The 21558-nt window shown below is 37.4% G+C and overlaps 1 protein-coding gene across 5 annotated transcripts in view; it reads left to right on the top strand.

Annotated features, from left to right (window-relative positions):
* Positions 1–21558, top strand: part of cdc42bpab (CDC42 binding protein kinase alpha (DMPK-like) b) — a 56083-nt gene that overhangs the window by 11550 nt on the left and 22975 nt on the right. For 4 of the 5 annotated variants that reach the window (XM_039692242.2, XM_039692243.2, XM_039692244.2 and 1 more), the window contains exons 2-14: positions 5710–5801; positions 8164–8247; positions 8652–8747; positions 9161–9309; positions 15973–16066; positions 16169–16369; positions 17545–17793; positions 17953–18032; positions 18628–18788; positions 18866–18988; positions 19078–19211; positions 20342–20584; positions 20757–20867. In XM_039692242.2, the coding sequence (XP_039548176.2) occupies positions 5710–5801; positions 8164–8247; positions 8652–8747; positions 9161–9309; positions 15973–16066; positions 16169–16369; positions 17545–17793; positions 17953–18032; positions 18628–18788; positions 18866–18988; positions 19078–19211; positions 20342–20584; positions 20757–20867 (1817 nt within the window). Of the gene's footprint in view, positions 1–5709; positions 5802–8163; positions 8248–8651; positions 8748–8916; positions 9063–9160; positions 9310–15972; positions 16067–16168; positions 16370–17544; positions 17794–17952; positions 18033–18627; positions 18789–18865; positions 18989–19077; positions 19212–20341; positions 20585–20756; positions 20868–21558 lie in introns of those variants that run through there. The other variant, XM_089118773.1, reaches the window with a different exon arrangement.

A 21558-nucleotide genomic window follows, 5' to 3' on the forward strand; every position in this document is an offset into this window, starting at 1 on the left:
TGTATTAGTTTCACTGTACTCATCCTTGTTAGTGCATAGCCTCTGCTTCTGAAAGTTGTAGAGGACTAAGCACATTGTCATAACTGTACTTTTGTGTTAATGCCCTCAATGCCTTATTAGCCTCTCTGGTTATGAAAAAGGAAGGCCATCCTCAGGTCTTTTAGCTCCAGGAGCTGGGACGCGTTCTTCTGGAAGCGGCATTTTTGCGTCGTTACCTCACCATGGCCGTAAATAATCCCTATTATAGCTTCCAGATGTCCCCTTGCCAGAGAAGTGGATGTGGGAACACACTCTCAGGGCCTAGTATTCCTCTTTGCATCCTTTGCACACACTCCTGTCCCTGAATACAGCGGGGAGGGCAAATTTACACAAGCTCACGCAGATTCTCATGAGCGCAGTGTCACGCACACCCTTAACCAGTCTGGTAGGAGACACAAAGACGGGACATGTTTTTCCAGTCCCACAATGCCAATGAGTTTACTCTGACACTTACTTTCAAAAATTCAGTATTTGTGTTTTGCATCAATTTCATTCTTTTGTACCAGGGTTATTATTGTTAAAACAAGAACTATAAAAAAAACTTAAACTTCTTTTAGTTTAACTTAAAACACTAAAATAAGTCAAAGAAAAATTACATGCACAACAAAATGATTAAAAGATACTTTAATAGTATCTCAATGATACTAAATAACACTGTCTGCCTTGTACAACCTCACTATTACCATGTCAACCATTCTTTGAAAGGATGATAAACATCCATACAGTCAGTAATGTGGCGAAGGTGTTTACATTTACAGCACTGCAGATTACCTCACTCTCATTTGTCATGACAACCGTTGCTATGTTTGACATGCCTGTGTTGTTTTATTAGGTTTTTAGGTGAGTGATACTGTATAGCTATTGTTCGGCTGCCAAAATTAAACAAGAGAAGCATCACTAAAACTATTATTGTTAACCCACTGATCCTTAGATACATAGGGCGGAGCTGGCTTCATGATGCACAGGTATCACATGCATTTCTCCATTGATGGGCCCCCTCACTCGATACACGTTGTTTTTACTCTATAAAGAGCTTCGCAGGTCCAATTATGTTCGAGATACATGCTTGCAGAGTATTTTATTCAGTGGTTGGTTCGCAGTCCATGCTGTCTGTGGAGCAGAGGAGTTTTTTAGGACCCTAGTGGTTATGGTTATGAGCATTTTATGCCTGGTTGTATGTTGTCGATGGTGTGTGTGACGTAACGCACAACTCCCACTGCAGTGGCACACTTATTTGACAAACATATGGCTGATGTTAACGTGTCACAACTGTTGAAAGTTTCTTAGAGGTCAAGCGTGGCTGATTCTATCTAGGGATGTCTGAAGTTATTTTTGCCCTGTCTCAGTGGTAAGCCTGGGCGATATGAATTTAATACATCCAGTCAAATAGCATGTTGTGACTGTTTTTGAGCTGATGCCAGACCTACCTTTGTCTTTTGGTTTGCATCCATCAAGGGGTGTAACGATAGACTCACGATTCGATACAAATCGCGATACTGAACTATCGCGATACTTTGAGCCAAAATAAAGAAGAGTTTTTTTTTTTTTTAAAGTAAGCTTTTGAACATCTATGTTTACTGTGTCATTGTAAATCTGTTGATCATATAGGCTAAAGCCATTGGTTTCTTCGGAAGACTTGAATTTGGATTAGACCGCTCCATTGATTGTAAAAATAATGCCTTATTAAATTTGTGGGATCTTTTAGAGGAATGGATTTTAATTGGAGGGGACCAAAGTCTCTCAGGTTACATAAAAAATCTTTATCTTTAAAAATATCATTTGTGTTTGGAAGATGAATGAAAATCTTTTAGTTTTGAAACAACATGCGGGTGAGTAGCCTATACATGATGACAGAATTTAAATGTTTGGTTGAATTATACCTTATAAATACAGTAAGCTGAGCTTTGGATGAACTAACTCTATATCGCAAATCATATATTTTTATATCGCGAATATCTCGATATAACATTGTGTCGTTGACTCGTTACACCCCTAATCATGTACTAAATAAAGAAAAATCTAATCAAATGTAATGAACTCTTTTTTTTCTTTTTTTTTAAATTTACTAGATTATCTAAAATATCCACTACCACATGTTTATTTAATATGTAAGCCATATTTCCAGAAAGAAGATATATTGTCATGGGCTCTTATTTAGATTTTTTTGTTGTGTTTTGATTAGTTCCTGTTTCTCTGCTCTGTTCTGTTTTGGTTAATGATTATCTCCTTGTTTGTTTCTATGGTTACGTTACGTATGATTATCACCTGTCAGTCATTTGGTTCGTCTTGTATTTAAACTCCCTGTCTTGTCCAGTCCCTGATCGGTTAATGTCTTATGTTGTGCAATTCCGTGCGTTCATCATTAAAGTGTGATCTAATACTTTAGTTATGCTGCCTACCCTTACTTAACGGTGTTCTCACATAGTTGGTATTGTTGGCATGTTTTTAGCTGTCATCAGGGTGTGAGATAAACTACCTGACCTGTGATATGTGACTGTGACTACTGTTAGATTAGCTGTGGGTCAGTGCTTAAATGTAATCACAGTAGTAATGTGGAGCAGTTCTGATGAGATGTAATGACCTGGTCGGGTAATGAAAGCCTGCTGGGACCAGAATGCCTTGGAGCCACCAATTGTACCTTGGTGATCTACCCACTTATTTGCTCTGAAACACAGATGCTGTAACTTCAACAGTGAATGACCCCTTAAAGGGGGGTTAGTTCACCCAAAAATAAAAATTCTGTCCGTAATTACTCACCCTCATGTTGTTCCAACCCCATAAGACTTTCATTCTTCTTCAGAACACAAATTAAGATATTTTTGATTAAATCTGAGAGCTGTCTCACTCCTCCATAGGCTTCTATGTTATTGAAACTTCCCGGCCAGAAAAGTTAGTGAAAACATTGTTAAAATAGTCCAAGTGACTACAGTGGCTCAACCATAAGTTTGTCAAGTGACGAGAATACTTTTTGTGCACAAAAATAACAGCTTTATTCAACTATTAATTTTCTTCCCTGTGGGCCTCTGAGTGAGTTCACGTGGTGTAACAGCGCAGACTTCTTCTGTGTTGTATGTCACAAGCATCACACACATGACCAGCGTCGGCCAAATAGTGAGCCTACATTCTGATGTACAACCAAGGAACCCTGCACTGTTACACTACGTGACCTCACTCAGAGGCCTTTTCTGGGTCGGCAAGTTTCAATAACATAGAAGCCTATGGAGGACTGAGAACTAAAATTTTCACAGAATTTTCAGCTTATAGATAGGGAAAGTATTTTTTACCTCTTCTGAACAAAATGTAACTGGTGTTGCCTGTGTGCCAATGGATGTTTCTGGATGGTTTTAGCCTTAGCAAATACGTTTAATAGTTTTTTAAATATTGTGCTATTTTTAATTATTTTTGTTCTGGTTCAATGTTTTTGATGATTGTATTTGTAAAACCAATGTTTTACATATAGGAAAAGGTCTCAGAAGTTGGTTTCTGATAGCTATATTTTTGCACTTTATGTCTGCATTTACTTTCCCAGGGATGTTTTGAATGTCATTTTCATTATTGAATACAAAAACAAACCAACTTTGTCACAAAAGATGAAGCACACTTTTTTGGTAAGGCTCAGAAAGGTGAAATTAGTTGTTTGCACATGCATTTTGTTTCATATTCTGTTGAATCTGTTCCAAAGGAAATTAATATTTTTAAGTGTTTGAAGGGATAGTTCACCCTAGGGATACTCGCCCTCAAGTTGTTCAAAACCAGAATGAATTTCTTCTGCTGGACAAAAAAGAAGATATTTTGAAGAATGTGGGTAACCAAACAGTTTATGAGCCTCATTGACTTCCCTAGTATTTTTTTCCATGGAAGTCAATGGGGCCCTGGGCCTGTTTGGTTAACCACATTCTTCAAAATATCTTCTTTTGTGTTCAGCAGATTTGGAACAACTTGAGGGTGAGTAAATGCTGACAGAATTTTCATTTTTGGTTGTACTATCCCTTTAAGTTTTTTTGATCCACTATGTATGCCAGAAGAATTTATCCACTTTGAAATAGTCAAAATAGTCAACCCCTTCCTACTGTTTGTTGTAGTCTGACAGGCATTTCCTTATTTCTCAAAGGGCCAGACTTTTTTGAATTTCTCTCCTCTGCACAATCCAATATTGCTATGGCAACAGAGATGTCCCACCCCACGTGCATGATGCTGATTGGAAGAGATTTAGGGACAGCATTGTGAGTCTGCGGCAGAGGCAGTGCATGTGCTCCGTGGAAAATCTTTGCTACAGCACACCCCAGTAATGTGTACAAGACCCTAGATGAGGCCGAGCTTTGATATTTTAGGAAGGTCAAGCTTACCTCATTCTGAGGGTTTAGAGCTACATAGACTGATGACGGCAGGTGTGGGTGGCGTGTTTGAACTCTTGTTGAGGATAAACATGGCAGATTTTTAACCTTATCGCAGTGCGGTTGAGATCATCTACTTCTCTGTTCCCATGTTTTCCCACTAGAAATCTGAGCTAGGGATGGCAGGTCTCCGTTTAGGATTGGCTACACCCTGTGAATAAATAGCACGTACAACATTGCTGTAGTAAAATAATTATTTATTTTACACAATATTTGAAAATGTTTTGCATTCTTTTTTCATAAATAAATGAATTGTTTTGTTTGGGGTTAGCTTTTTGTATGTTTTTGAAGTTTTTCTCAACAAAACTGCATTTATATGATCAAAAATACAGTAAAGAAATACAAAAATATTATTACAGTTTAAAAAACTGTTTTCAATTTTAATTCCTCTGATGACAGAGCTGAATTTTTAGCATCATTACTGCAGTCTTGAGTGTCACATGGTCCTTCAGAAATCATTATGATATGCTGATTTGGTGCTCAATAAACATATCTTATTATTATCAATGTTGAAAACAGTGGTTGTATAAGAGTACATTTGTGAGTCAGCTCAAACTTTAGCGTCCATTTTTTCAATAGAAACATACAATAGAAATTCACTCTGTGTGCATCTCACAACAGTTCCTATATGAGTGATTTATAGATTATCATGACAGAATATGGTAATTGGAGATAGTTAACTCCACATCAGCAACATAAATTAATCAACTAACAATTCAGAGACGTCTTGTTGTATTCTACATGTTGTCACTTCTTCTTGAGTCTCTCCATCTTTGACTGACTCCATTTTAACATTAAAGGGAGAACAGTTTCTGTCATTTTAGTGTGTCTGCATGAGGAAATTGCAGCTGCTAACACACAAACACAAGCTCTTGAAACCCCGCCCACTGCAGCAGCTCATTTGCATTTAAAGGGCCAGGGACAAAACGGTGCATTTTTGCAAACCCTCAAAAAGTGACAACTTTAACATGCTATATAAAAATGTCTGTGGGGTATTTTGTACTAAAACTTCACACACACACACACACACACTCTGGGGACATCAGAGATTTTACATCTTGTGAAAATGGCATTTTACCACCCCTTTAAAATAGTCTTAACTGTCACAATTGAATGTGTTTTTGCTCAATAATACGAAGTATTCACTTCTTTCAAAAAAATCATACCGCTAACTTGTTTTTAACAATTTCATAATTTGGGTAAAATAATTAAACATAGTTGTTTACTTGTTTGTTTTAACTGATTTAGTCACATTTCTTTTATTTTGTTTTTACAGCCAAACCTTTCACATCCAAAGTGAAACAGATGCGTTTGCGCAAGGAGGATTTTGAGATCCTGAAGGTGATTGGACGGGGAGCTTTTGGAGAGGTATTTATTATTCTTGTTTTCTTTGGAACAGTCTTTTTCTAAGATCCTGTAATTGCCCCATTGCGATATTTAATTAGAGTTAGTATACTGATTTACCATAAACACAGGTATGTTGCAGAGTAAGGATATTCTTCATGTAGTGCTTTAAGAGCCTGAGGCAGTTGATGTTCTTTTGTAATGACAGACGTGTGATGTAGTCACTGGGGAATGTGTGGTGTACAGGTAGGTCAGGAAACCAGTACTATTAGGTTACTTTGTGAGGCCTGGCTGATTAGAATGGCCCGTGAAGTGGGAACCCCAGCAAATGGTTTTCCATTGAAAAAAAGCTAATCCTTTAAAATACAGATCTGCTTTAAAACGATTGCTCAGAAATCAAGTACCTTATATTTTCCAAGAAGTGAAATACATTAACAAAAAGACAGTTTAAACTTTCTTAACAACGAATAGGTTTTTCATTCTAAAAATAGCAACACATTTATTAGATTTGGTGGATGGAAATACATCAAAGATCCTTGAGGTTAAAGTCAATTTTAAAGGGTAATATTTGTCAGTCCTTGGGTTTTTCTCCACTTGTCAACGTCTGGTGAGCTATGATTCATCTATGCCCGCCTCAGTGGGAACGTTTTCGTCTGACACACCACTCGACAGGGTTTCCGGCCTCGCTTCAGTCCAGCTGGAATCAACAGCTCATGGAAACCTAGCAGAAAGTCTGTTCTGCTTGATGTGAGTCTGTTGCCAAAATAACACGAGAATGGAAGCCATGCAGCTGTGAGAAAATGTGCGAAGGAACAGATTGAGGATCAGTCACACACTTTCATCTCCTCATAGATCAGGAAAGGCTTTGGCGAGAAGAAGGGCCAATGACATCATTTCCTGTGAAGATTAGATTTCTGAGCCAGTAGCTGCTACTGAAATTCGAATTTGAAGACAAAAAAAATCATTTGAGATCATTAAGATTTTTTTTTTTGCATTACACTTTTACACATTTAAATTACACTTACTGAAGTGCAATTTTTTAATTAAAACTGGGTAGGGTGTGGAAAGGGAAATCACATACTGTAATTGTACACTTGATGGCAGGAAGCGAAGAGCAAAAAAAACTTTTTCAGAGCCAAGATCAGTGTGCTCTTTCCTGATCAAGTCACTGAACATTGCCAGAACACTGTTGTGTTCGCTGATCATCATTTAATAGAGTGAAGACATCACACATCCAACTGAACCTAATGCTTTATATTCCCTCTTTAAAGCAGATGCTAGATATGATCCTTATGTTACTTTCCTTGGACTATGATCTCATGACATTTACAGGCATCTGTTTTTCCTTGTATTTGAACTGTACTGTTTGTGGTCTCGCAGAGATTGAATTTGCTGCTTATTGTTACAAATAATTGCCCGCTTAGGCAGGAATAGACTGTCTGACTAACATTCATAATGTAAAAAAAAAAAAATCTTTCAAATAAATGATGTTATTTCTATTCTTCAAAGAACTCTGAAGTAACTGTATCATGGTTTCTACAAAAATATTAAGCGGCACAACTGTTCTCAATATTGATAATAATAAGACATAGTTTGAGCCAAATCAGCATACTAGAATGAATTCTGAAGGATCACGTGACACTGTTGAAAAATATAACTTTGCCATCACATGAATAAATTATATTTTTATACATATAAAATACATTTAAATAAGTTATTTAATTTTGCTGTATAATTATACAGTTATTTTAAATTGTAATATTTACTGTTTTTACTGTAAAAAACATTTAAAAATTTTTTTTAAAACAAACTGTTTTATTGACGTCTTTCCCTAGTTAAAACACCGTCTGCATATAGCAGGCTTAAAACAGTATGTGACAAAAGAAGTATGTCCGAATTCACAGTACTCATAAAAGAGTTGGCAAAAAGTACCTGGGTGACCTACTACTACCCGGCGTGATTCTAAAGTGTGCATATACGATGGCTGCTTTACTATCCCATGAGGCCACGGGAGAGGTTTTGTTAATGACGGTGAAGCAACATAACTGACACTGGGAGGTCACATGATAATGAAATGTGTCATTGGTGAAGCGCTAATTAAACGTCACTGTAATTTCGGTCTTTGATTTTTTTGATAATTTCGGTGCATTTCTTCTTGATTAGTTGCGTTTAGTTCCTGCAAACTTTCAGTACCAGTAGAAATGCAAATGCAGTAGAAGAGCAAATCTGCTGTACTTTTTTTGCTAGGAATACGAATGGGAGCACTTTTAACAAACAAGTTACACAAGTACTTGTGTAAATGATAATTTTTCATAGTAGTAATAGTTTCCAGGTAGAATTATGTTTTAAGATCACATCAAAACTGATGTTCTTGTCTTCCTTACAGGTTGCTGTAGTAAAGGTGAAAAATACAGACAAAGTATTTGCCATGAAGATTCTCAACAAATGGGAAATGCTCAAAAGGGCTGAGGTGGGCTGATGTTTTTACTGACATCTCTTGCTTTTATTCAGCAGATTTGATCCAAATAAACTAACTGCTTTAGCTGCAAATTACAGCAATGTTTTTCTCAAGACTGATTTTTATATAATGTGCAAATCTTGATCCAGTCAGCATCATGCCGATGCAGTCGTTTCTCCTATATCCCTGGCATGTCATTCCTTAGCTTCCTACTGGAGTGTTACTCCCTCTGTCTTTACCAATTACACGAGAAACCACTTAAAAACAAACAGTCTTTGCTCTATATGATTCAGAAAGAATTCCTCACCGTGGAAATAGACCCCTTGGTTGGAGTCATTCTAAGTATGTGGGGCACATTTTTTGATCACTGACTCAGAGAAGTGGTTTTCTTTGACATTTACCTCTTTTTCCTTCAGACGGCATGTTTTCGGGAGGAACGGGACGTGCTGGTGAATGGGGACAGTCAGTGGATCACAACGTTGCACTATGCTTTCCAGGATGAGAACAACTTGGTGCGTGAGAACTCTCAAGCTCACATTGGGTCTGATTCACATTCACTTGATAAGGTGCAGAGGGGGAGATACCGTGATCATCAATCACGGCTTACAGAGTTTCAAGGGACACTGTCTTACAGCTGACTATATATTTATCTGTGCTGTGTTGTGTATGTAGCGTGACTGGAGAAGAGGGTCTTCGATATGAACTATTATTTTAGTTCAGCTTCGTGAGTGGGAGTGTGAGAAAATTAAACTGGAGGAAGAGGGTGATAAGAGGTTTTAGATGAAAGAATGTCATGGTTAACTGAGATGGGATGGGTTAATCCGAGGGTAAAGGGAATTTAAATTGTAAACTGTTTATGATTGATATCTTTGTTTCCCATACCTTTTGTTCCCTTTCTTCACTCCCTGTTTTTCTCTCCTCCTAGTATCTGGTGATGGACTACTATGTAGGGGGAGATCTGTTGACTCTGCTCAGTAAATTCGAAGATCGTTTGCCTGAGGACATGTCCAAGTTCTATCTGGCCGAGATGGTCTTGGCTATTGACTCTGTGCATCAGCTACATTATGTTCACAGGTGGGTCCTGGCATCTTTAAACCAGGGGCCAGTTACATAAACATAACCATTATGTTAAGACTGTCTTACAAAATAGTATGACCAGTTAGCAATTAGTTGGGTGTAATCAGTCTTACTGACGCAAATCATCAAATTAGACCAATCTACATTATGCAACTGACTTAAAGTTATAAACAGTCTTAAAGAAACAAATTTGATGACTAACTTAGCAGTTTATGCAGTCGGCCCCAGGGTTGTCCGTCAGTTTCAAATGTTGACTGAATTAATTACATGATTTACTCGTAAATTAATCACTATTATTGCAATATATCAATATTTTCTGAGCCTACAAATAGTAAAAATCTAAAGACAGTTTTGTGGCAGACAAAAGCATTGAATATTAAAAGCGGCTTTATATATTAAAGTCATTATATTGGTTGTTTTATTTACATATCCCTGAATATAATTCTATTACTGTCCACAACAATCCATTTTGCAATCGGGTTTGCCTGTAAAATTGTTGTTGTTGTTTTTTTTTAGTGAGAATACACCGATTCTTTTGATACTTAAATACATTGACAGATGTCATGGCAGAAAGATGATTCTGGTAATATTTGACAGCTAAAGCCTTGTTAACCAGACAAAATGTGACCCCTTTATTGAAACAAAAAGGATTAGGGTTATCCTAATTTTCTAAAAAGCCAGTATGCTTTAGTTATGTCACAGCAATGACCCTGTTTGCTAGTTGGTTGTGGTTTTAGGGGAGGGATGTTCTCATTCTAGAGAGCATTTGATTGGACAACAACCTGTGTAGTGTATTATCAGTCACCATTATATTTGAAAAAGAAGACTATGCATTTAAAAAGCGTGTGTCTGCTTAAAGTGAATTTTGTCAATGTTTAGGAGTACACAACCGTTCAAAAGTTTGGGGTCAGTAAGATTTATTTGAAAGAAATTAATACTTTTATTCAGAAAATATGCATTAAATTGATCAAAAGTGACAGTGAATACATTTATCACAAAAGATTTCTATTTCAAATAAATGCTGTTCTTTTGAACTTTCTATTCATCAAAAAATCCTGAAAGAAAATGTATCAAAGTTTTCACAACAGCTGTTTTTAACTGATGAGTATATATTAAAATAAATTAAACTGAATATATTAAAATAAAAAAACTGTGCTTTTAAAGTTTAATAATAGTTCACAATAATACTATTTTTCCTGAAATAATCAAATAAATACAGGCTCGGTGAGCATAAGACACTTCCTTCAAAAATATTAATGTTTCCGACCCCAAACTCTTGAACGGTTGTGTATATTAGCATATAGATTAACTCAAAGCTAATACACATGAATTAAAAGCCACACAACACCCACTTTGATTTCATGGGGTTTTCAAATCAGCTAAGCATGCAGTGAAGCAGTGCAATGAGTTGGAAAAAAGGCTATGTTTAGTCTGAGGGATGGCTGGGTTGGATCCCATCTTTGGTTATCATACAGGAAGTGGCCTCTTCATATTTGCATAATAACAGGCACCAGTTGCATAGAGCACTCAGTGTGATGAATGTGTTTGTACTGGGACTTTGGGTGTGCTTCACTCCCACCGAACACTTCATTTAGGTACAAACACACACGCTTTCTCTAATGTACTTGTGTTGTCTTCCTCACAAACTGATGTGCAGTCTTGGTCTGCCAATTGCAGGCTGTTTTTGGGGCACCCAGAGGGACAGGCAGAGGAAAGTTAAAGGCAGTAATCATGGGGTTAGAGGTGTGGTCAACTCTCCTCTCGTGAGAGTTTGGCACGCCTGGTTTGTGGAGGGTGGGGACGGAGTAGATTGGTCTCCAGGGATGGGGTTGGTGTGGGTGTGTTTTTGTATGAGCCATGGCCCATGTTATAGGGTGTGCATATGAGAATAAGTACGCCTGTACATTTAAGGGTGGATGTACTGTGTGAAAATAGTTGAGACACCACAGTTTGCAAGAATGCACAGTGATGATGGGTCCATGATTAAGAGTGCATCATCAAAAAAATATTTAAAGGGATATTTCACATAGAAATTAAACTTCTATGTACTCAAGGTTGATTTATTCAAGACTATATAATAATTATTATTATTTCTCTTTAAATATATCCAACAAAATAAGAAATATTGTTGTTGTAAAGTCACTTATGAATAATGAATTTAATAAATATAATGAAATAAACATAATTTACTTTTACATAAAACATCCCGGAGATATATACTGGGCGCAATCAATCACGGCGCGACAGTGTGAAAAGGCCCTTAAGCCATAATGCATTTTCAGTTTTATTTCACTTAACCATGCAGCTCTAGTTGAATTTTGTCTATTAATTCACGTTTAGATTTTTAAATGCATGTTTCACACATTGTTTCTAGTCTTCAGATCACATTAGTGGGCTCCTGCCCTGAAAGCTCCTTGCTTTCACCCAACCCTCATTAGACTAAGTGGGCAAGCTGTTGTGTTAAAGTGGAGGATTTTTAGAGATTGTGCTTGTAAGTGGTGTTAAGTGCCCGGTTCCTCTGCCAGATATTTGCACAGGGTGAGCTCTTATCCTTTCACTGATGAGGTCTGGCCCATGTCACAGTCGAAGTGCCAACCGGACGCACTAGCATCTGTGATTTTTGTTTTGCATGACTATTGCATTATATTCAGTTATTGATCAGGGCCATATGTGTGTCCTGCTATTGATCAATACCATGTGTGTGATGTCTCAGCTGATTCCTAAGGAAGCTAGCTGGAATTTCATTCGCCACACAGACATGGCTCATCGCACCTTAAAGGGGTCATAAACTGGCTTTTTAAATGTTATTATATTGTTGTCTGAGGTCAACTTATAACGTTCGCTTGGTTTTTGCATTCATTTCAAAAACATCAAAATGAACAAGTAATAGGCTATTTTGTACCCTGGTTGTGAGCCTACCTAAAAAACAGTCGGTTTTTATGGACGTTTTTTTTATAACAAGGACGTTTTCAGTTCTGAAACTTACAGGATATTCTTATAATATGATGAACTCTTAGATGTCAAAAGCTCAAGGAAAATTTGATTTCTCAGTTCATCACCCCTTTAAAAGTCAAGAGGGAATCTCTTGTTACCTGTAAAGATCCCCTATCAAAGAGAAAGATCCACAGTTGTTGCCTGAGGATTAAGTCACATTCATTTGAAAGAGCACAGGTGATTGGATGACCTCATAAAGAGCTTTGTTTGGTGACACCGGCAGCGCTCTTAGTGCTTGTAGAACAGCTTTTTTTCAACCAGAGGGCCTTGACCTACAAGTTGAAATTTCCACATAGTCCACTTGTCCTTTTTTTCTTTTCTTTTTTTAAATGGATTGAGCTCAATGCTCGAGTAAAAAAAAAAAAAAGGACTGAATGAATTGCTGAAATGTATCCAACATCCCCATACAATGAGTCCCACCCCCTTCTCTTTCTTACTGTCTATAGTTGACCAGCTCTTCCTGTGGTAGGCATGAGCCAGGTCCAGATGGTGCTCACAGATGGTTATTGTGGTCTTAAAGTGGGATTACCTCCCTCTGCTTGCAGTCCGCTGCTCCTTAAGACAACAGCCCGGGACAGAGCCACCCAATTATCACCTACACTGCAACCCCTGCTGGCCAGACCGAACCCCTTAATGCACCATTACAAAGTGAATGGCTTTTTGCCTAGCAGGAGGCATGCGGCCAAGTTAACAAAATCTAATGTAGATTTAATGCAAGCCAAGATTAACATAGTTTAAACGGAAGCTTACCTATGATTGGAGTCTTAACGCACACAAGACTGGAGTAATAGTGAAAATAAAAGTTACGTTTGCCGAGTTGCTATAGTGTCATTTTCAATGGCTAGGTCACATTATCTATGTCATGGCTAGGCTACATTATCTGCGGTAAACCTTGTTAGCTTGTAATGCTAATCTATGGCCTCTGCAGAGCATATTTGTTTGGTTCGGAGTTTCTCTACTTGTTAATTGTTTAAGCTTGTCCTCCTCTGATTTCTGCTGTTGCTCTTTGGCACAGGACCGTGGCGATGAGAAGCGCCCAGTCAAGCCAAGAGACCCTCTTAGAAAGGAAAACCGTTAAAGACCTCAGTGACAGAGTCAGATAAGGAGTGGTCTGGATGGTTCATAGAATTGGTCATGGACTATAGCTATTGAGAGATTTGCTTTTAATCAGGATCAGTTTTGTTTTTGAAAATGCTTTGATTAATTTTGAATTAAACCTAATAATAAATAATTTTCCTTGTGAACAATAGATGAATGAATCAATCAATTAATCAATCAATGAATGATCGATCATTCATTCATTCATTCATTCATGAACAATAGATGCATCATCTGCATGTTTTGCAAGCCTCTCCGAGAAGACAACATTGTCTCATTGCGATAACAGTTTAAGTCAAACAATGCTTTTAATGCTTTTCTTTTTAAAGTAATTAATACTTTTATTCAAAAAGGATACTTTTAAATATATCAAAAAGTGACCGTAAAAATGTTTAGAATGTTACAGGAGATTTCAATGCTTTTCTTTTTAAAGTAATCAATACTTTTATTCAAAAAAGATACTTTTAAATAAATCGAAAATTGTTATGTTACAGTGTTACAGGAGATTTCTTAAATAAATACTGTTCTTTACTTTCAATTATTATATGCTTTAAAGAATCCTGAAAAAAGTTTCCACGAAAATATTACGCAGCACAACTGTTTTCAACATAATTATTATAATGTTTCTTGATCACCAAATCAGCCAGGATGGATCTGAAGGGTCATGTGACACTGAAGACTGGAGTAATGATGCTTAAAATTCCGCTTTGCCATCACAGGAATAAATTACATTTTAAAATATGTGAAAATAAAAATCTAATATTTTGAAATGTATTAATATTATTTCACAATATTGCTTTTTACTGTATGTTTGTTCATATAAATGCAGCTTTTGTGAGCATTGGAGACTTATCGAATCATAAGGCTTAATCAAAAACATTAGAAAATCTCATGACCCCAAAATTTTGAATGGAAGCCTAGTATAGTTTATATTTATTTGTTTCGAAGTATATAAATATACTTATAGTGAAATGATTAAAATGAATTCAAATCTTATGTATAATATATTTTTTAATCATTTTAGTCTGCCCTAGGTTTTTTAGTAGCTGTGCTGAACGAAAACTTAAATTTTGATTCGCTGATTGTTGTTTTCAGAGATTAAAATAAATAAACAATTATTTATCGATGGTCACATTACTTAAAGGGATACTTCACTTTTTTTTGGAAATAGGCTCATTTTACAACTCCCCCAGAGTTAAACAGTTGAGTTTTACCGTGTTCAAATGCATTCAGCCGATTTTCTGATATTTAGAAGAATATCAGTAACCAGACAGTTTCTGGTCCGATTGACTTCCATAGTAGGAAAAAAGAAGAGACCAGAAACTGTCTGGTTACTGATATTCTTCTAAATATCTGACAATCGGCTGAAAAGATTCGAAAATGGTAAAACCCAACTGTTTAACTCTGGGGGAGTTGTAAAATGAGCCTATTTCCAAAAAAAGTGGAGTATCCCTTTAATAAAATGAATGACCCCAAAACAGGAGTGCTATATATTATAAACGTATAGTTTTGACAGTATTGCTTCATTATTTGGTGTGGATGAGGTCAAGTCATTATGGAAATCGTTCCACCACCCACTGAGTTCCTCACACAATCTCAGACAAACCTCTCTGTGTTAAAGTCCTGATACATGGTTCTTTTTGGCCCTCTGTTCAACTGCTTGACAGCGGGGGATGGCTGCCTGCCTCTCACCTCACACATGCACACACATACATCTTCATATCTTGCACGATGCTGACAATTAATAATCAACACTTATGTAAAAACTCTGTGTGCTTTCCCCCACTCTCCTCACTCCTCACACACACACTCACACTGTATGAGCTTGTAATGTCTTATTTGAAACATTGGCTATAACATGGAAAAAACTCAGTAGCGCTGAGTTTTAGGGTTTATGAGCTGTTATGATTAATGACGTGCTGACGCTGGTAAATCCCCCGGCTATTTGAGTGAGATAGTGTGCGCATGTCCTTCAAAGTTTTGCTTATATCTTTTACGACAGCCAGCATTGTACTTGTGCCAACCACAGGACAGTTGCATGATTTATTGATATAGACAAACTTAAAGACTTTGTCTTAAACATAGAAGGTGTATGTATCTCAGCCTTTTTAGAAATCTTGAGTCATGACACAAATTGTGGTGTTATTTGAATAGTGCAAGATTGCAGTAAAGATTTAGCTGTTTGGCTCAGTCCAATGACATGTAGACTATGACCTTTGACCCTTATTAAGTCACCACAGGCCCTTGGTCAGTCCATCTACACACACACACACACACACACACACACACACAAAATACTTTAATTAAAGCTAAATTAATCATATAAAATGTTTTAAATGTAATATATAATTAAATATATACTAAAAATTAAAAGTAATTATATATTATTTAATTTTATTTATATGATGTGATTTTTGTGTACATGCATGCCATGGCACTGAATTATTACTGTTTTCATTTAGTATGACGTTGCCAATGGCACACTATCATTCTATTATACTCCTTTGTTATGGTTCATTTTTTGTTCTATATAATGAGTGTCTGTGATTGTGTTTTATGTTTAATCAGAGATATTAAGCCAGACAATATCCTGATGGACATGAACGGTCACATCCGGTTGGCTGACTTTGGCTCCTGCCTTAAACTCATGGAAGATGGGACAGTGAGTTTGACTTTCACTCCTAAAGCTGTCAAGGACATGATTTCTTTGCTCAGTAAATGTTATGTTATAAATTTCCGTCTTCCTGTACACGTTTTCTCATAGGTCCAGTCCTCTGTTGCAGTTGGGACCCCGGACTACATCTCTCCGGAGATCTTGCAGGCTATGGAGGATGGGAAGGGAAAGTATGGGCCGGAGTGTGACTGGTGGTCTCTAGGTGTGTGCATGTACGAGATGCTTTATGGAGAGACACCCTTTTATGCTGAGTCTCTGGTGGAGACATACGGCAAGATCATGAACCATAAGGTTTGTTTGCATCGCATACGAACACGCAATTCTGTACCACAAGACGTGAACATGCCATTATTTCCTATATTTGTTTAAAGGTGATGTGTGTAATTTTTCAATTTGATGTAAAATACATTCTTCCTTCAGAGGCAACTGAATGCAAGCCATTCATTGGTTGATTCCCCTGAAAAGTGTAAAAACACTTTGGCACTATCCAAATCATTACATTTTGTTCATGAAAACATGTGATTTATGAAATTGCACATTTCACCTTTAATTATGGAGGTGCATTTCTGAAATCTGTTTGGGGTAGAGTAGCTTAAAGGGGTCCTATTGTGCTTTTTTTTCTTTCTTTTTTTGAATTTTTTGAATTAATTTAGTGTGTGAGGTTGCTGTTTGAGCATTAAAGGGTCTGCAAAGTTATGACGCACAAAGTCCACTCCAAATGGAGTTATTCTCTATCATCTATCAGTAAGCACTGTTTATGAACTCCTAGAGTTTCTCCTGTACACGTCACAATTTTTTCTCATTTAAATAATTCCCGTCCATGGCATACACAAAAAAAGGAGGCGAAGCTTTGTTGATTTGCGTTAGTAGTCTGTTGAAACTGGTGGTTATTGTTGGAGGCGTGACATTTCTGAAACAATTTTGAAGTGGTTGACCAATCACAAAACACTGGTCCAGCCAACCAATCAGAGCACATTGCGTTGTTCAGAAGGAGGGTCTTTATAGAGACAGAAACTAAACTGAGCGTTACTGACAGACTGGGAAGAGAGGTGCTGCAACTATGAAAAGAAAACCTACTCTGGGAGACCCCAAAAACAAAATCAAGACTTTAAGAAAGCACATAATAGGTCCCCTTTAATTTCTAGGTAACCCATTCCTTCTTTTAGTTAACCAGGACAATAATTTGTGTGTGTATCTTGCTAAGTATAAAACAAAAAAGTCATGAGTGAATTGTAGAAGTTTTGAATTTAAAATTCTTTTTGTCTTTCCTTCACTATTTTATTCTGGATTAGTCATCTCAACCTAACAATGAGGTAATTCACCTTTTCATCAAGGTTCATTTAGTTTTGTGTGGGACTTAACTAATGGAGCACATCTTAAACCACCGTAACTAGCGTAGTTAGGTCGAGATAAATGATAGTCTTACTCTTCAATGCTCAAGTATATTCCAACTCTTTCTTTCTCAGGAGCGCTTTCAGTTTCCACTTCAGGTGACGGATGTTTCCGAGGAGGCTAAAGATCTCATCCGGCGGCTGATCTGCAGCAGAGAACACCGGCTGGGCCAGAATGGCATCGACGACTTTAAACAGCACCCCTTTTTCACAGGCATCGAATGGGACAACATCCGCATGTGCGAAGCCCCCTACATCCCCGAAGTCAGCAGCCCCACTGACACTTCCAACTTTGATGTGGATGACGATTGCCTCAAAAACTGTGTATGGATCTAGTTTTGTTCTAATTTTATCCTGTTTTTTTGTTTTGTTTTTCACACAAATACATTATGTAGTTGAGCAGGCCATTATGCAGTGTAACTGGATGACTTGAGTCTTAATGGATGGTTGAGTCTTAGATTGTTTTTTAAAAATATATTTTAGGAGACGTTGCGCCCACCTTCACACACAGCATTTTCTGGACACCACCTCCCATTCATAGGCTTCACCTACACAAGCAAATGGTGAGTCATACAGCTTTTTATTCATCATGCCTTTCTTAATAAGGTTCACTACTGTTCAGTTTGCGGTCAGTATTTTTAAACGAAAGGAATACTTTTATTCAGCAAGATGCATTAAATTGATCAAAAGTGAGAGTAAAGACATTTCCATTGTTACAAAAGACTTTGAACTTTCTATTCGTCAAATAATCATGTGGTTTTTTTTATCTTGGTTTCCGGAAAAATACTGAGCAGTACAACCATTTTTAACATTGATAATAAGAAATGTTTGTGGAGCACCAAAAAATCATATTAGAATGATTTCTGAAGGATCATGTGACACTGAAAACTGGCTGCTGAAAATTAGCTTTGCCATCACAGAAATACATTTCATATTTCAAATATATTGAAATAAAAAACAATTATTTTAATTTTAAAAATATTTCACAATATTATAGTTTCTACCGTATTTTTCATCAAATAAATACAGTCTTGGTGAGCATAAGAGACTTATTTCAAAAACTAACCAACCCCAAACTTTTGAATAGTAGAGTATGTTTCTTTGCGGTTTAACATTCAATTTTAATTGCAATTGTGAGATATATATGTGGTTCTTTAGCACACTGTCAGATCGAGGGTGTCTGCGAGAGTCCATTGGACCTGCACAGGTAGATGCTGATCTTCAGCGTAGCCTGGAGGAGAGCTTGGCGTCTGAAGCCTATGAGAGAAGGATCAGACGTCTAGAACAGGAGAAGACCGAACTTACCCGTAAACTACATGGTGAGGGCACGAATGCATTCAGAATAAATCGCATTTTATCCTTCTGTCTCTCTGAAACATATTTTTTTTCCCCTTAGAGTCCACGCAGACAGTGCAAGCACTGCAGTACCCTGATTCGGACGCCCCTGTGAATACTAATACAGAGGTAGAGATCAGGAGTTTAAAGAGTGAGATCGACATCCTGAAGAAACAGATTGCAGGTGAGAGCTTGATATTGGGTCTCTAATGATTACCCATTGAGGGTAGTGACATCTTTGGACAAAGACTATATAATGTTGTGTCATGTCAGACTCTGGTCAAATAGAACAGCAGTTGCAGGAGGCCAGCACTGCCCGAAGAGACCTGGAAGACTCCTCTAAGGTCATCAGGGGCTTAGAGAAACAGCTAAAGGGTGTCACACAAGAAAAAAATGATCTGCACAAGGTACCCATTTCATTCTATTTAAAAAAAAAAGAGAGACACAAGATCATACAGTTATTTAGCTATATACGCCAATCAATGGTGGGGCAGCTATGGTTTAAAATATGGTTAACTAGTGCAACCATGACCACACCAAGTGAACCAAGGTGGTTTACTAGATTTAATCATTTTCATCTTAAAGGGGTCATGACATGAAAAATCTAATTAGCCTTGATATTTTGATGTACAACAAGTTTCCTGCAAAATCCTGCAAGTTTCAGAGCTTAAAAAGTCCTCTTTATTATACTCAAAGTATTTATTTAATCACAAGTCCTCCAATATACAAACAAGCTACAAAAACAGCTCACATGTCACATGGGCAAATACATTTGCATATGCCTGCCTCCAGAGCAAGACATTGACGAATCACATCATAGGCCCCGCCTACTGGCGTTCAGTCACTTAATGGCTGACACTGGATGTGAGCGTTTTGTCAAAAGCAAACAGAATCCAATATAAAAACCAATACTGTCTATACTGGATACAGTATACAGATGCCCGTTCACTTTACTTCACGTGCTTGAGTCTGTCAACAAGAGGACAAATGGAAAAGTAAATAGAAGCGTAAAGGAAAGGTTTGCTTTGACTCGTCCATTTAAAACAGCTTGTTTGCGTCCCTGTACAGACTACAGAAGGTTACCTATGGTTTCCTATGCAATGACTTTAGCCAATCATAACAGTGGCCAGTTACTGACAAACCTTAAAGGAGCTGTCCCTTAAATATATATATATATATATATATATATATATAGAGTGCAAAAGCTTGTATTAACATCATAAGTTAACCTAAAGGAACATAGTAATATATTTCAAATAAAAATGATGTCATGGCCCTTTTAAACCCTTTTAAGTGTTCTAAAAACCATCCAAACAGACAGCTTTGCTAGACTGGAACCCCATGCTGGGGTTTTTTTAATTTAGGGTAATTGCCATAAATGACCAACTAGTTCCCTTGTTTATAGTTAAATGGTCACAGTGACCTGAGTTGACTTTAATCTTTAACTGTGCCATTTAACTGATTACTCTTTAACTAAATGACTTAAGTAGATCCTAGAATGTAAGTTACATCAACGTTGATTCTGTAATGAATGAAGGAGCTGCTGGAGTTGGGAGAGAAAGTGAAGGCTCAGTGGAAGGAGCTGAAGGAGGCTCACAGTCAAAAGAAGATGGCCATAAAGGATTTCTCTGAGCTAAACGAACAGCTGAGTGATCTGCGCTCACAAAAGCAGCGGCTGAGCCGACAGTTCCGAGACAAAGAGGAGGAGATGGAAGGAGTGTCGCAAAAACTAGAGGCTCTGCGGCTAGAGATACGCAAGGCTGAGAAAATGCGCAAAGAGGTATATGCTTCAAAACCACCCACCCTGCTGGAACCTACTGGTGTTAGACCACTATATAAGCAAAGTCAATATGGCTTTAATTTTGATGCAGTGCCCCAGCAATCATCAGTGGTATCATATTTGTGGATTTTATGGCTGCATATATTTGATGTTTGTGGTGTTGTCCTTTCAGTTGGAGGCTCAGGCTGAGGAGCAGATGGCAGAAGCTCAGAAGGAGAGAAAGCTACGAGAGAGAGCTGAACAGTTCAGTAGACAACTAGAAGAGGAGCTGGAGGGAATGAAGGTGACAGCGCATTATTATTTCATTAATATACATTTATAAATGAAATATGACTTTTGGTTGAGCAGAGTCCCCCTTCTATGTAAAGCACTGTGAGTGCAGAGAAAAGCGCTATATAAATGTAATGAATTATTATTATTACATATAAAAAACTGTTTTAGGCACTCATTTCCCCCTTTTCTCATTTTCTTACACTGTGTCCGAAATCAAATACAGCTCTTCTATATATTGTGCAAAAAAAGTGCACTAAAGAGTAGTATGTCCGAATACATAGTGTTCGAAAAACAGTCATTAAAAAGTCCCCGGATGACCTACTATTTCCGCCGAGATTCTGAAGTGCGCATTCGATGGACACTTTCCTATCCCGTGAGGCCATGGGAGGAGATTTATGGAAGTGAAGTGACTCAACTGACGCTGGTAGGTCACGTGACAGTAACAACATGGTGGATTTAGTATGTACGGATTTCCTTTATACCACCCATATTCATACTATGTAGATATTTTACATTTATTCATTTAGCTGATGCTTTTATCCCAAGGGACTTACAATTGCTATATATGTCAAAGGTCTCCATCTCTGCAGCAACTAGGGGTTAAGTGTCTTGCTCAGGGGCACATTGGTGTCTTACAGTAGATTCGAACCTGGATCTCTCACACCAAAGGCATGTGTCTTATCCACTGCGCCCTCTATATA

Source organism: Pimephales promelas, chromosome 13, assembly GCF_988280905.1.
Source record: "Pimephales promelas chromosome 13, fPimPro1.hap1.1, whole genome shotgun sequence".
Lineage (NCBI taxonomy): Eukaryota > Metazoa > Chordata > Actinopteri > Cypriniformes > Leuciscidae > Pimephales > Pimephales promelas.